The sequence below is a fragment of the Crotalus tigris genome, unplaced genomic scaffold (assembly GCF_016545835.1).
Source record: "Crotalus tigris isolate CLP2741 ecotype Arizona unplaced genomic scaffold, ASM1654583v1 scf7180000017624.2573661763:2888555, whole genome shotgun sequence".
Taxonomy (NCBI): domain Eukaryota; kingdom Metazoa; phylum Chordata; class Lepidosauria; order Squamata; family Viperidae; genus Crotalus; species Crotalus tigris.
Genome location: NW_024096519.1, coordinates 1,699,434 through 1,714,646, shown reverse-complemented (window position 1 = coordinate 1,714,646; position 15,213 = coordinate 1,699,434). Strand labels below are relative to the sequence as shown.

General features: G+C 38.4%; 1 protein-coding gene across 6 annotated transcripts in view; it reads right to left on the bottom strand.

Annotated features, from left to right (window-relative positions):
• SNX13 (sorting nexin 13) overlaps window positions 1-15,213 on the bottom strand; it is a 137,881-nt gene that overhangs the window by 37,220 nt on the left and 85,448 nt on the right. For 5 of the 6 annotated variants that reach the window (XM_039332663.1, XM_039332671.1, XM_039332644.1 and 2 more), the window contains 3 exons: window positions 6,735-6,823; window positions 6,244-6,343; window positions 4,578-4,631 (listed from right to left, as the gene is read on the bottom strand). In XM_039332663.1, the coding sequence (XP_039188597.1) occupies window positions 4,578-4,631; window positions 6,244-6,343; window positions 6,735-6,823 (243 nt within the window). The remainder of the gene's footprint in view (window positions 1-4,577; window positions 4,632-6,243; window positions 6,344-6,734; window positions 6,824-15,213) is intronic. The other variant, XM_039332653.1, reaches the window with a different exon arrangement.

Genomic DNA, 15,213 nt, shown 5'->3' with positions numbered 1-15,213 from the left:
AGAAAATTGAGAAGGAAAACGGGATTCTCTCAATGAATATAAATGGATTGAACTCTCCCTCAAAAAGAATTTGTTTTATACACGATTACAAAAACTAAAAATGGATATAGTCTGCCTCCAAGAAACACATATAAAAAGACAACATATAAACTTTTGGAATGCCCCCAAACTGAGAAACTCTACTTCTCATTAGCATAACAAAAGAAAAGAGGAGTAGTTTTATATATTAAAGAGACAATGGATTCTAAACAAGTCTATGCAGATGAAAAAGGAAGAATATTAATGGTGGAAAAATGATAAATAAAAAACAGACACTGGACTTCTGGTTCCAGTACCTGGCAACGCTGGTCATGTCTGGAGACTCATCTCCACACCGGCCAGGTTTTCTTTGCCGGAGACCCTTTAGTGAGTTGAAAGTCGCCCTTGAGGGGCGACCACCGAGGAGGCTTGCTGGTGACTGCAGAAGGGCGGCAGCTTCTCTCGTGGCTCCAGCTATTCCTTAGGGCTGACAGAGCAAAGATCGTCCTGCAAGATGACCGATTACCCTGCTGCACCAGCCAAAAGTTACAACTACATCTATGCGTAATAGACCTACCGCGGATGATCCGGCTGAGACCCCTTCTGCTCCTCTCTTCACCCTATTCTGGGTTTTTTTTGCCTGTAAAAGCTTTGTTGGAATTATTTCCCTGTCTTGAAAAAGCAGCTTTTGTATGTGTGGAAAGAAAGGTGCTCAACAAAAGGATAGAACAAAAAGTTTTAAAGACTACACTTTATTTTCATTTACTTTGGGTACAGAAAAAACCTCTTTTCTAGGAGCTGTATTATTATTTTACACTGGAAGATTATTTCTTTTTCCACCTTTTCCTTTAAAAGATAGAAAAAAGGGGGAAAATGGTGTCTGGAAAAGATTTTTTAATCTACTGAGGACATCTAGTGGCAAAAAGTTAATATTGCAACTGCTGATTATTGTTTGGAGATGAGATGGACTTGACCTTCAAACTATTCTTGAAGAGAAAAGATAAGCTGATGCAGCTGTGGGAATTGTGGGGGTGGATATTGCTTAACTTTTATTAATTATAGCCTCCACTAAAAGAAAAAAGGGATTCTCTTCAACTACTATTAAAACGGAGAAACCTTATTCACAATTAAACTGTAAACTTATATTGGAAAAGATTTATGAGGTTACTGAAGAAATATGTGCTACAATGAAAGAGATTACTACAGAATTAAGAGCCAGAAACTCCACTCCAAACCTTCAAACTGACTTTCAGACTACATCTGACCATTCTATAAACCAAAACATACTAGAAGAGAAATCAATTGAGATTAAAGAGGAACTTATTTTACCTTACAAGCATTTCATCTATATCTTCAGGGATCAGAAAAATCAAAGACTGAGATTTGAACCTTTAAAGCAACGAGGCTTTATGGATAAGAAAAATAGATGCCCAATGCAGAGGACAGGATGCTTTTTACTGTCTCAAAGGATATTACAAGCAACAAAGAGAGACCTATCAGCTGAAAGGGAAGCTTTGTTATGGAAACCTGCCTGGCACAAAAAGAACTGAAAAGAGAAATTTAAAATTATATGTAATGGATCAAAGGCACTCTAGAATTATGGACTGATTTAAGGATTAAGATTTAGTGTTAGAAGTAAGAGAAAAATGGGTGATTATTAGAATATATATATTAAATAGATTAAGAATGTATTTTTTGGAATAATAGGTTTATTTGTATGAAAACTATTATATAATGGAATGAAGAAACTTGAAGAGATGTTTTAGATCTGGATTGACTTAATAATTAATCGAATGTTAATTTAGTAAGATGATGTTTTTGTTTGATAATATGGATGTTATTAGGTATGATAATTAACTGAATGAAATTTGAATCTCGTCCAATGGACTGAAATGATTTAAGGTTTGATATTATCTTGTTATTTTAAAGAGATTGATTGATGGATGGATTAGATATGTATAGGTAGACTAATATTTTATTTTAATTAGGAAATATTAGTGGAAGAAGAAATAAACAAGACTTGTATTAAAATTAAGGAACTAGAATATACCTGGAAGGGATACCTGAATTGATAATGTGTTTATTTAAAGTTAAATTTGATTATGATAATTGTAAATTTATAAAGCTCCAAAACAGGTTTAGGATTAATAGAAATTTAAATTAGAAATTGATTATCTTAAATATATTAAGCTATTTGAGGGAAATAGAGAGGGAATATTTGATGTATTGATTTGAGTTATTCATATATGGCTTTATTTCTGGATGTTTGATTACCCCAGCACCATGGTGTGTCTTAAGCACTTTGTTCTAAGAATTAAAAAACCAATAAAATTTGTTTCAAAAAAAAAAAACATTGATGGTAGTAATATATGTACCAAATAATAAACAAGAAGAATTTTACCAAAAACTACATAAGGAAGTAGTGAAAACAGAATATCAAGACATTTGCTTAGTAGGAGATTTTAACGCAATTGTAGATGGAAAAGCTAAACTATAAAAGCAGCAAAATAGGGAAAAAAGGAAGAAATATACTACCTAAGGCTTTTTTCAAAATGGCAGAAGAAATCTGTTTACAGGATATGTGGAGAGAAAAAAATCCAAAAAAATCTCAGTATACATTTTATTCGAATAGGCACAAATTGTGGGCCAGAACTGATATGATATGGTTATCCTCTGAAATAAGAATGAATATATTGAGATATAAACCAATATATGGGGAGATCATAATTTGATAAAGATGACTTGGAAAGGAATAAATAAAAAATAGATGATCATTGAATCAAGCTTTATTAAAAGAGAAAGAATGTATACAAATAGCAGCAAAAGAAATAGAATTCTTTTTTAAAGAAAATAAGAAAGAAGACAGATCGCTTCAAAATGTTGGGATAGGGCCAAAGCGTACTTCAGAGGCTTAGCTATAACTTATATGGCAAAAAAGAATAAGGAAAAACAACAACAACAAACGAAGTTAAAGAAAGAATTTAAAAAACTGGAATTAGAATTACAAGCAGACCCACAAAAGAATTTTTTTAAAAAGCAAATGGAGATAATAAAACATAAACTTAATAGAAGCTGAAGAAATGGCCCAACAATTTAAAAGGGCAAAACAAAACTTTTTTGAAAATGCTAATATACCGGGTAGATGGTTAGCCTATAAATTGAAAAAAGAAAAGGAGAAGAAATTGATAAATAAACTACAAGATGGGAAAGAATGTTTACAATTTCAACTGAAAATAAAAAAATAGTTAAAGAATTTTATGAAAAATTATATATATATATTATATATAAATAAAATTATATATATATGAAAAAAGCCAAATTACCAAAAATACCTGAAAGTTTTAAAAATATGTTAAATGAAAAAATAACAATGATGGAATTGGAGGAGGCTATAAAAAGACAAAAAAAAATGATAAGACTCCAGGACCAGATGGGATACTGGCAGAGTTCTATAAATGTCTACAAGACACATTAAGCCTATCAATGAAAGAAGCCTGTAATGAGGTACTATCAGAGGCCAAACTACCAAATACCTGGGCAGAAGCTAATATTACCTTAATTCCAAAAGAAGACTCAGATCTGACTCAGATAAAGAACTACAGACCAATATCATTACTAAACACAGATTATATTTTTTTTTCTTCAATAACAGCAGAGAGATTGAAAAGATTTTTGACTGAATTTATCCATCCAGATCAAAATGGATTTTTACCAAAGAGACAAATAAAAAATAATTTAAGAATTGGATACATTGGAATATTATGAAATGCATCCAGGGAAACAAATGGCATTAATTTTCCTAGATGCACAGAAAGCCTTTGACAACATAAATTGGCAATTCATTTTACAACAATTAAATTGGATGGACTTTGAAGAAAAATGTATAAACATAATCAAAACAATATATTTTAGACAAACAGCCAAAACAATTGTAAATGGAGACTTTACAGAATAGGTTAATATACCGTATATGCCGGTGTATAAGGCGACTTCCGCAAGCGTTAAAATTGGTGCCAAAGACGGGGGTCATCTTATATGCCGAGTCATCTTATACACCGGAAATACTGGTAGTTTCCGGCGTATAAGACGACGTTCTAGGAATGCGACTCGGCGCCAAAGACGGGGGTCATCTTATATGCCGGGTCGCCTTGTACGCCGGCATACACAGTACTGCTATTTATATTAACTTTGGAAGCGCTGAATATGTCAGACAAAACCCAAAAATTAAAGGAATGGAGATAAAAGATGAAAAATATAAACTACAAGCATTTGCGGATGATTTGGTATTTATACTAGAAGAGACAAGCTCTAAATTATTGGAAAAAATAGAAGAATTTGGAGAAGTAGCAGGATTGAAAATAAACAGAGAAAAGACTAAAGTTATAGTTAAGAATCTTACAGACAAACAGAAATAGATAGACAAAATAGATCTCCAGATAGTTAAGAAAATTAAATACTTGGCAATATACCTAACAGCAAGATGCGCAACAATAAAAGAAGATAATATAAAACTATTAAAACAAATAAAATTAGACTTGGAAAAATGGAAAAATTTACACCTGTCAATATTAGGAAGAATAGCCACGGTATTCTGTTCCTATTCCAAACAATATCTATAAAAATAGAGAAAAAATTCTTTGGTGAGATAAATGCATCAATTTTGAAATTTATCTGGCAAGGAAGAAAGTTAGAATTAGACTGAAATTGTTACAAGAATCTAAAGAAAATGGAGGCTTTGGACTCCTGGACTAGTTTTTATACTACCAAGCATGTGCATTGTTAAAGGAATGGATTACTCTTAGACATAAAAGGCTATTATACTTAGAAGGACATGACCTACAACTGTGATGACATACTTTTCTATGGTATGGGAAGAACAATATTTGGGCACAATATAGGGTTAAAAAACTGGCAAAACCTTTGGGGAAAACTATAAAATAACAATGTCAACTGCATATAAAGAAAATTTATACAAAATTACCACCTGCTAGGCTAGCAAAAATGTTTAAAAATATATCTAGCAATTGTTGGAAATGTAGGCAAAACCCAGGCACGTTTTATCATCTTTGGTGGATGTGCCCTAAAGGAAAAAAAATTGGACAAAAATTCATATTTGGTTAAAAAATGTTAAGAATACGTGTAAATTTTAAGCCGAAACTATTTTTATTAGGTATAATTTCAGGAAAATATGAGAAAGAAAATGTATACTTAATGGTACATGTATTAACCGCAGCAAGAATTGTTTTTGTGCAACATTGGAAAAATGAAGAAACACCATCTGAAGATGACATAATTAAGAAAATACTGGAATGTGCAGAAATGGATAGACTTACATTGAAGATTAAAGAAAAAAAAAGATACAGAATATTTTCAAAATGGGATGTATTTTATCAGTGGCTGGAAAAACAGAGTAGAAATTAGAATTTTAATATATATTAAGCTAAGACCCAGACAACACATTGTTTATTAAGCACTTAAGAACTGTAAACATGATAAAAACCTAATAAAAAATAAAATAAAAAATAAAAAAAGATGTGGCCTGATAATACATGAAACATTCAAGCTATTCAAATTTTTATATTGAGATAATGCAGCCAAGTCAAGCATATTTCAACAGAGTACTATGAGTAAAGCAATTTTTTCTGAACTGAAAATGTTTTATTAATTTCATATTCAGATTCATTGATATGAATGTTCAAATAGAAGATATTTTTTAAATTCTTGTATGCAACTCTCAGTAGGTTGATTTATTTTATTTTGCTTTATATTTTTAATGGATGAAAGACTAATACCATCTAAACTTTATCCAATCGCATAAAATACTCAAACTTATTCTAGTCAATGACAGATTTTTTTCCATTTCTATGGTCTAAAGCAGGGGTGTCAAACTTGCCGTGGCGCGTGATGTGTCATGACATATTGTGACTTTTTTCCCCTTGTTGGAGCTGGGGTGGGCATAGCTTCCGTGTGATACATCCAGCCCATGGGCCGGCAGTTTGACACCCCTGGTCTAGAACTAACTTAACTGTGTGGATATTTGGGAAAGAGGAACAGTCATCTGTTCATTTGGCATATTAAAAAAAAGCAAACCTACTAAAATAGATGGGATCAAAAAAGTCCTCACATCAATTACATTTATTTATTTTTAGGTAAATACATGCATACCTATAGCATCCTATTACAATGCTAGTTTTAATCATGCATTTCTAACTATTGTTTTCTTACCCATAAAAAACTGTAGTGCAATATTGTTTACTAGAATGTTGTCCAGAGGGACTGTGCAAAGTTTTCCAAAATTTGCAGCCAGTTTCACAGTATCTATTTCCTGAATAAAGATACAATACATTAATAGACATGGCTATGCAATATTTATACAACATGCCTTATTTTTGCTACATATCAAAATCAGGAATGTTGTCTTTCAAGATTTTAAATATAGAGATTCAAAAATAAAAGTTTGCTTGATAATGGATTGGCAGTAGATTCTTTATCTTGAGCCAGGATCTCAGTTCAGTAACAATCAGATATATAGCAAAACTAATAACTCTTTTTTAGATGGATTTGAAATGAGAACCTAACCTGACAAATTCAAGTTACTGATATACAGCAGCTATTGAAAACAATACAAAAAAGTCTAATAATACTGAGCTCTATTATTTGATTTAGAAAATCAAGTCTCATAGTTGGCTCAGATACATTACATTAAACATACTTACTTTTCCTGACTGTAGCCTTAGTATTCTTGAATCACATACTTTCTTAACAAAGAGTAAGCTATTTATCTGATTTTTAATATGGTTAATATCTGAAAAGAAAAAGTAAGATTTAAAAGGATAAAACACATCCATTTAAATTCCTAATAAATTATAAATGTATTGCTCAAGACTACAGAGTAGGAGAAAACAATCAAAACTCTCTGAAGAAAACAAATTTTTTTTTTAAATGGAATCTTGTCAGACTAAAATAACTATTTGCATAGCTAGAAATACACTATGACACAGGTCGGCAACCTGCGGCTCTGGAGCCGCATGAGGCTCTTTGAGCCTTCCCTGTGGCTCCCAGCCTCCTCTGCCATTTGCAGAGAGAGACAGAGCTTCTCTCTCTCTCTCTCTCTGTGTGTATGTGTGTAAAAAAGAGAGTGGACTCACAGTGTTCTCCAAGGAACTGAAAAGCTTCTTGGGCAGAGCTCCTCCCTTTCCTGCATCTCTGCAGGAAGCAGGAAGGGCAAGAGAGAGCTAGCTAGCCCAGCTATGCTGACTCAGGAATTCTGGGAGTTGAAGTCCATGAGTCATAAAAGAGCCGAGGTTGCCTACCCGAGCTTGTTGGAGAACAGCTTGAAGCCAGCTTGCCAGAAGATCAGAGGGGGAGAGAGAAAGAGAGTGGGGGAAGAGGACTGGCAGACCAAGGACAGAAAGAGAGAGGGGGAGGGAGAGAAAGAGAAGGAAGGAGAGACAGAGAGACCCTTTTGATATCTAAAATGAAGATAATACTGCATATATCCTTTTTTACCTTTATGATATGTATGTATGTATGTATGTATGTATGTATGTATGTATGTATGTATGTATGTATTTACCTTGAGTGTTCCTTGATGCACCCTGTCGGCCCAAATATGGGAGAAAGAAATCTTCTTTCTTTTTCTTTTTTCTTCTTTTTCTCCCATATTTGGGCCAACAGGGTGCATCAAGAAACACTCAAAGTAAATCTCCTCCCCCTGTCTCTTCCCTCCCTGATACAGCTGACAAAGTGAGAAAGAGCCTGTGGCCTAGAGGTTAATACAGCTGCCTAACATGCACACAGCCCAGGCTCGAATCTCAGAAGGGTAAGTTTGGCTGAAGAGAGTTAAGAAACTCGAAATAGCTATCCCATTCTCCCTTAATTCTTTGTTAGCAATCCAAATTTTATAATATGTATGTATGCATGTATGTATGTATGTATGTATATTTGTCTTCTGAGGTTTTTGTGGGTGTTTGTATGTAGCTAACCTCCCCATACAATCAGAGCACAGCCAAGACCCTAACCAATCAGAACACACCTCCACCCAATCAGAACACAGCCAAGCTCCCACTGGCAGTTAAAAGGAAGAAACAACTACGATCACACATTGCTCCTAGAAGCACGAAACTGAAAACACCAGCCTGAAGATATGAATGGGATTTCGTCGAAACGTCACCAAGACACTTCCAATTTTACGTGGGAGAAAACCCAAATAACCAAAGACCTACATACATATATACATACATATATACATACATATCAGCACGACCACAAACCAGAAACCAGACCACAGCTGCATCATTAGCCCCTTTAAACCCCTCCAATCCATACATGAAGCAAACCGACACCCACCATGAAGATGAGGCACGACCACGAACGCAAAGCCAAACAATAGCAATGCAGCTCACCATCTCACATTAGACTAACCTGAGCACAACAAAGACCCCACCCAAACAGAACACTCCCCCAACCAATCAGAGCACAGCCAACCCCCCAGCCAATCAGAGCACAGCCAAGCTCCTAACCAATCAGAACACACCTCCATCCAATCAGAACACAGCCAAGCTCTCATCCAATCACTTCATACCCCCACTGGCAGTTAAAAGGAAGAAACAGCTATGATCACACATTGCCTCAAGAAGCACGAAGCTGAAAACACCAGCCTGAAGATGACGAATGAGACTTCATCGAAATGTCGCCAAGACACTTCCAATTTGACACGGGGGAAAACCCGAATGATCAAAGACCTACATACAAACACCCGTGAAAACATCAGGAAACATATATACTAAAAATAGAAGCATGATTCCTGGGCGTGTACATATTGTGAATAAAATTTGATCACCAGGAAAAGTTAAAACGTTAAAAGTTTTAATATAAAACAAAAGTTTTAAGTATAAAACGTTAAAAGTTTTTAAAAATTAGCAACCTAGCTTTCGTTGGCTCCTGCCAACTTCATCAGGGCGTACATAAATCAATGGGAATAAACATTTAAATGTAAGTTAACGCCTGTGCTCGGCTTCTGGACCGCGTAATGGGCCCAGGTCGGCCAATCGTAGCATTAGTTGTAACTGCTGCATAATTGAGTGACTCATCTACTTGTATCATGCGTCCCTCATCAAAGTTAAAACAAGCTTCCGACTCTCCACTCATCCATATCCGTGGTCTAGGAGGATCCTCAATCTTATTCCAACTTGAGATGTCATCTCCATCACCAAGTCGTTTCCCCCTTCTCTCTTCCTTGGGATTTTTCGTGAGTTCAGAGCCCTCACCCCCTACACTATCCTGGCGTCTATCCTTAACATCGTGATGTTTATTATTACGGAGCCTCACTCTAGATATTCTGCATGTGCTCTCACTGCATGGCTCTCCCCCACGCACCATTTTCCCAGTCTTTCCAGTCTCGTTACACTCTGTAACAGTTGTTCTCCCCCTTTTTGCCAACTCATTGCGGGGGCTGGACTGTAAATTCTGTTGACTGATTGTCAAGGTAGTTAAAGTCCCCAGAGATGGTTGCTTGTATACTTTAGTGAGTTGGCTCTTTTCGCTCCTCCCCCAAGTGGGGTGCGATGTGGAGTGCGATGTGGATCCTGGTGCAGTAAATATGCCACCATTCACCCCGGCTAATTGTGTCGCCTTCTGAGATCGTGTAATCACTCCTTCGGTAGAAGATTTATGGTGGCTCTCCCCTTCTATGATCCTCAGGGCGGAGGGAATCCTGGTACTGGCCCGATCCCTTGCGGTGGAGGAGATCATTAACAGTCTTGACAGCCAGGTCCTGTGGGATAGAGGTGAAGAGGGAGATGACATCAAAAGACACCATCACCTCATCATCCTCTATCCTCAAGGTCCTAATCCTGTCAAGAAAGTCCTCAGTCGATCTAACGGTAGTGCGGCTATCATCGACCAAGTGGCTAATACGATGGCTAAGCCACTTAGCTAAGCCCGAGATCGGGGTGTTCCTAAAGGAAACAATGGGTCGAAGAGGGATACCCTCCTTGTGGACCATAGGCAGCCCATAAAACCTAGCCATAGCGATGTCACTGGGGCGTATCCCCATAAGGGTATGATCGTCAATCCTCTTACCACGTTTCAGGGCACTGAGCACTTTGTTGACCCGGTTCTTAAGGGCCACCATGGGGTCCCCACTCATGACCCTATAAGCGATGGTGTCACTGAGTAGCTCCAAAGCCTTGCTAGCATAGTGTACTCTATCCATGACAACAGTGGCCCTCCTCTTGTCAGCCGGTAGCACGAGGATAGAATCATCCTCTTTAAGTTGCGCCCATAGCTTTCAATTCTTCTTTGGACAGAGCCTGATGTTGCCGGTGGCTCATGCTGTCTGATGGTATCTTTGATGTCTTCACTCTTTTCGATGCAGTGCAAGGCAGGCTCCAACGCCGCCACAAAGTCCAGGGCGTGAGCATCCGTGAGGTTGCACCCTATATCACGTTGCAATAAGGTGGACTGGGCCTGAGTCAATGATTGGCTGGACAGGTTGTAAACCAGCTTATCCGGTGGGTGGCCTTTGTTAGAATTGTGTAAACCCTCAATTCTATTTCGGAACTTGGTCGTGGTTCGTTGACTCACATTCTTAATTGCCCAGCAAATATGTTGGTTTAACTGCATGAAGTACTGATTCATAAACTCCACCTGGCATCTTTCACGGTAGTTAAAAAAGAGGAGAAAAACTGTTATGGAGTGTAACGAGACTGGAAAGACTGGGAAAATGGTGCGTGGGGGAGAGCCATGCAGTGAGAGCACATGCAGAATATCTAGAGTGAGGCTCCGTAATAATAAACATCACGATGTTAAGGATAGACGCCAGGATAATGTAGGGGGTGAGGGCTCTGAACTCACGAAAATTCCCAAGGAAGAGAGAAGGGGGAAACGACTTGGTGGTGGAGATGACATCTCAAGTTGGAATAAGATTGAGGATCCTCCTAGACCACGGATATGGATGAGTGGAGAGTCGGAAGCTTGTTTTAACTTTGATGAGGGACGCATAATACAAGTAGATGAGTCACTCAATTATGCAGCAATTACAACTAATGCTACGATTGGCCGACCTGGGCCCATTACGCGGTCCAGAAGCCGAGCGCAGGCGTTAACTTACATATAAATGTTTACTCCCATTGATTTATGTACGCCCTGATGAAGTTGGCAGGAGCCAACGAAAGCTAGGTTGCTAATTTTTTAAAACTTTTAACGTTTTATACTTAAAACTTTTGTTTTATATTAAAACTTTTAATGTTTTAACTTTTCCTGGTGATCAAATTTTATTCACAATATATATATATTCACTATATATATATATATATATATATATATATATATATATATATATATATATATATATATATATGTCTTTGGTTGTTCAGGTTTTCTCCCGCGTAAAATTGGAAGTGTCTTGGCGACGTTTCAACGAAGTCCCATTCGTCATCTTCAGGCTGGTGTTTTCAGCTTCGTGCTTCGAGCAGCAATGCGTGGTCTTAGCTGTTTCTTCCTTTTAACTGCCAGTGGGGTATGAACTGATTGGGTGGGAGCTTGGCTGTGTTCTGATTGGGTGGAGGTGTGTTCTGATTGGTTAGGGGCTTGGCTGTGCTCTGATTGGCTGGGGGGTTGGCTGTGCTCTGATTGGCTGGGGGAGTGTTCTGTTTGGGTGGGAGCTTTGTTGTGCTCAAGTTAGTCTGAGTTGCAGGGGGGTTTAAGATTGTGGGCTGCCTTGCTATTTTTGGGCTTCACGTTCGTGGTCATGCCTCATCTTCATGGTGGGTGTCAGTTTGCTTCATGTATGGATTGGAGGGGTTTAAAGTGGCTAATGATGCAGCTGTGGTCTGGCTTCTGGTTTGTGGTCATGCCTCATCATCGGTGTGGCTTTGGGTTTGCTTTTTGCGTGGATGTGTGGTGATGACATCCTGTGTGGTTTTTGTGAGTGTGGGTCTGGTGTCATTTTTTTGTGTTAGGGAGTCGTTTGTCAATAAGGGCGGGTTTCCAAATGGGTGATAGGCGGGAGGTATCATCTCGTTTGTTCATGTTGTGTGGGCGTTTTTCTATCTCGATGGCTTCTTTGATTATTCTGTTATTAAAATGTTCAGTTTTGGCGATAGTTCTGGTATTTTTAAAGTCAATTTCATGTTCTGTGGCTTTAAGGTGTTGGACCAGGGAAGATGTTGGTTCCTCTTTTTTGACTGAGTTCTTATGTTCTTCAATGCGTGCACTTATTCTTCTGTTGGTTTGTCCGATGTATGTGTTGGGACAAGCAGTGCATGGGATTTCATATACTTCTTGATTTTCTAACTCAATTTTATCTTTGAGGTTTCTTAGGATGGTGGATATTTTTCTGTTTGTGCAGAATGCTGTTTTGATGTTGTGTTTATAGAGGATCTTGCTGATTCTGTCTGTGGTGCCTTTTATGTATGGGAGGCGGGCTTTGCCGTTTTCTTGTTCTCTGTCTTGGATTTTACTGGGGGTTTCTTTTTGGATTAGGTTTGTAATCTTATTTCTTTGGAATCTATTGGATGTTAGTACATTGGTGAGAGTGTGTAGTTCGGTTTTTAGGTGTTGTTCATCAGCTAAGCGTTTTTTTCTGGAGATGAGTGTCTTGGCTACGGAGTTGATCTGTGCTGGGTGGTGGTGTGAGAGAGCATGCAGATAGCGGTTTGTGTGTGTTTTCTTCTGGTAGATGGTGTGTCCTAGGGAGCCATTGGATTTCTTGTAGACTAAGATATCCAGGAAGGGAAGTTGGTTATTAGCTTCTGTTTCCATGGTGAACTGTATTTTGGGGTGTCGGCTGTTGAGGTGTATGAGGAAGTTGTCCAGTTTTTCTTTCCCATGTGGCCAGATTATGAAGGTGTCGTCTACGTATCTGAGCCAGAGTTTGGGTTTGTGATCAGATTTTTCTAGAGCTTGGATTTCAAAGTGTTCCATGTAGAGGTTGGCAATGACAGGTGAGAGGGGTGATCCCATGGGTGCTCCTTCTGTTTGTTTGTATTTTTGTCCATTATAGATGAAGTATGTGTTGGATAGGCAGTGGTTGGTCAGATATAAGATGTGTTTGGGGGGGTTATATTTGTTTTGGATAGCTGTCAAGGCTTCTTTGATAGGCACTTGGGTGAACAGGGATATGACATCGAAGCTGTCGAGTAGGTCGCTAGGCTGTAAGTTTTGTTTCTTTATGATCTCTAAGAAATGGAATGAATTTTTTACGTGTGAGGTGATGGATTCTGCATAGGGCTGTAGTTGTTTGGCGAGAAATTTGGCTAGTTTTGTAGAGGTGAGCCTATGGAGGTGACTATGGGTCTGAGTGGGGTTCCTTCTTTGTGTATCTTGGGGAGACCATAGAGTTTGGGGCATCTGGATGATTTCTCTCTGGGAATGATTCTTTGCTGGATCTCTTCGCTAATGGGGAGGGCTTTTATTTTGGATCTGGTGATTTTTTCCAGGTAGGTGGTGGGATCTGTGTTTAGGGGTTTGTATGTGGAGTCTTGGAGTAGGTTGGTTAATTTGGTTTGGTAGTCAGATGTGTTCATAACCACTGTGGTGTTGCCCTTGTCTGCTGGTAGGATTATTATGCTGGTGTCTTCTTTCAGGTTACGTAGTGCTGTCTGTTCCTCTTTGGGTAAGTTGTTTTTGGGTGGCTTGCTGGTGCAGAGGATGTTGGTGATTTCGAGTCTGATTCTGTTAGCGTCATCGGGGTTGATTTTGGTCAGGCTGGTTTCAACTCCACATATAATGGTTTCAGTAGGGATGTGTTTGGGAGTGACTGCAAAGTTGAATCCTTTGGAAAGGACATTGGTTTCGGCTTTGGTGAGGATTCTATCTGAGATGTTAATCACTGTTTGTTTCATGTGTGGCTGTGAGGGAGGAGGGGTTTGTTTCTGGCGTTCTTGTAGTCTTCAGAGTTTGTTGGTGTGTGTGTCTGTTTTGAGGGTGGTCTGTGTTTCGGCTCTCCAGACGGCGAGTTGTTTGGATTTGTCCCAAAGTGTGGAGTGGATCTTGTTGCTGAGTTTGAGGTGAAGTGTGAGGAGATCTTTGTTAATTCGGTCTAGGAGGAATCTTTTTGTGTGAAGTTCATTTCTGATTAGGGCCAATTCTGTTCTTTTCAGGATGCGTTTGGTGGCTGCAGAGTTGGAGTGGAATTTCAGCTGGAAACATGTGGAGATTAAATTTTGATCTCGGCAGTTGCGTAGGAATGCGAGGTTGCATAAAATGGAAGCTCTTTGGACTTCAGGTTTTTCATAGGTCCTGAGCCAAACTCTGGCTCAGATATGTAGACGACACCTTCATAATCTGGCCACATGGGAAAGAAAAACTGGACAACTTCCTCACACACCTCAACAGCCTACACCCCAAAATATAGTTCACCATGGAAACATCCTTCCTGGATGTCTTACAAGAAATCCAATGGCTCCCTAGGACACACCATTTACCAGAAGAAAACACACACAAACCGCTATCTGCACGCTCTCTCACACCACCACCCAGCACAGATCAACTCCGTAGCCAAGACACTCATCTCCAGAACAAAACTCTTAGCTGACGAACAACATCTAAAAACCGAACTACACACTCTCACCAATGTACTAACATCCAATGGATTCCAAAGAAATAAGATTACAAACCTAATCCAAAAAGAAACCCCCACTAAAATCCAAGACAGAGAACAAGAAAACGGCAAAGCCCGCCTCCCATACATAAAAGGCACCACAGACAGAATCAGCAAGATCCTCCATAACACAACATCAAAACAGCATTCTGCACAAACAGAAAAATATCCACCATCCTAAGAAACCCCCAAAGATAAAATTGAGTTAGAAAATCAAGGAGTATATGAAATCCCATGCACTGCTTGTCCCAACACATCATCGGACAAACCAACAGAAGAATAAGTGCACGTACTGAAGAACATAAGAACTCAGTCAAAAAAGAGGAACCAACATCTTCCCTGGTCCAACACCTTAAAGCCACAGAACATGAAATTGACTTTAAAAATATCAGAACTATCGCCAAAACTGAACATTTTAATAACAGAATAATCAGAGAAGCCATCGAGATAGAAAAACGCCCACACAGCATGAACAAACGAGATGATACCTCCCGCCTATCAGCCATTTGGAAATCCACCCTTATTGACAAACGACTCTTTAACAAAAAATGACACCCAAAAACCACACAGGATGTCACCACCACACATCC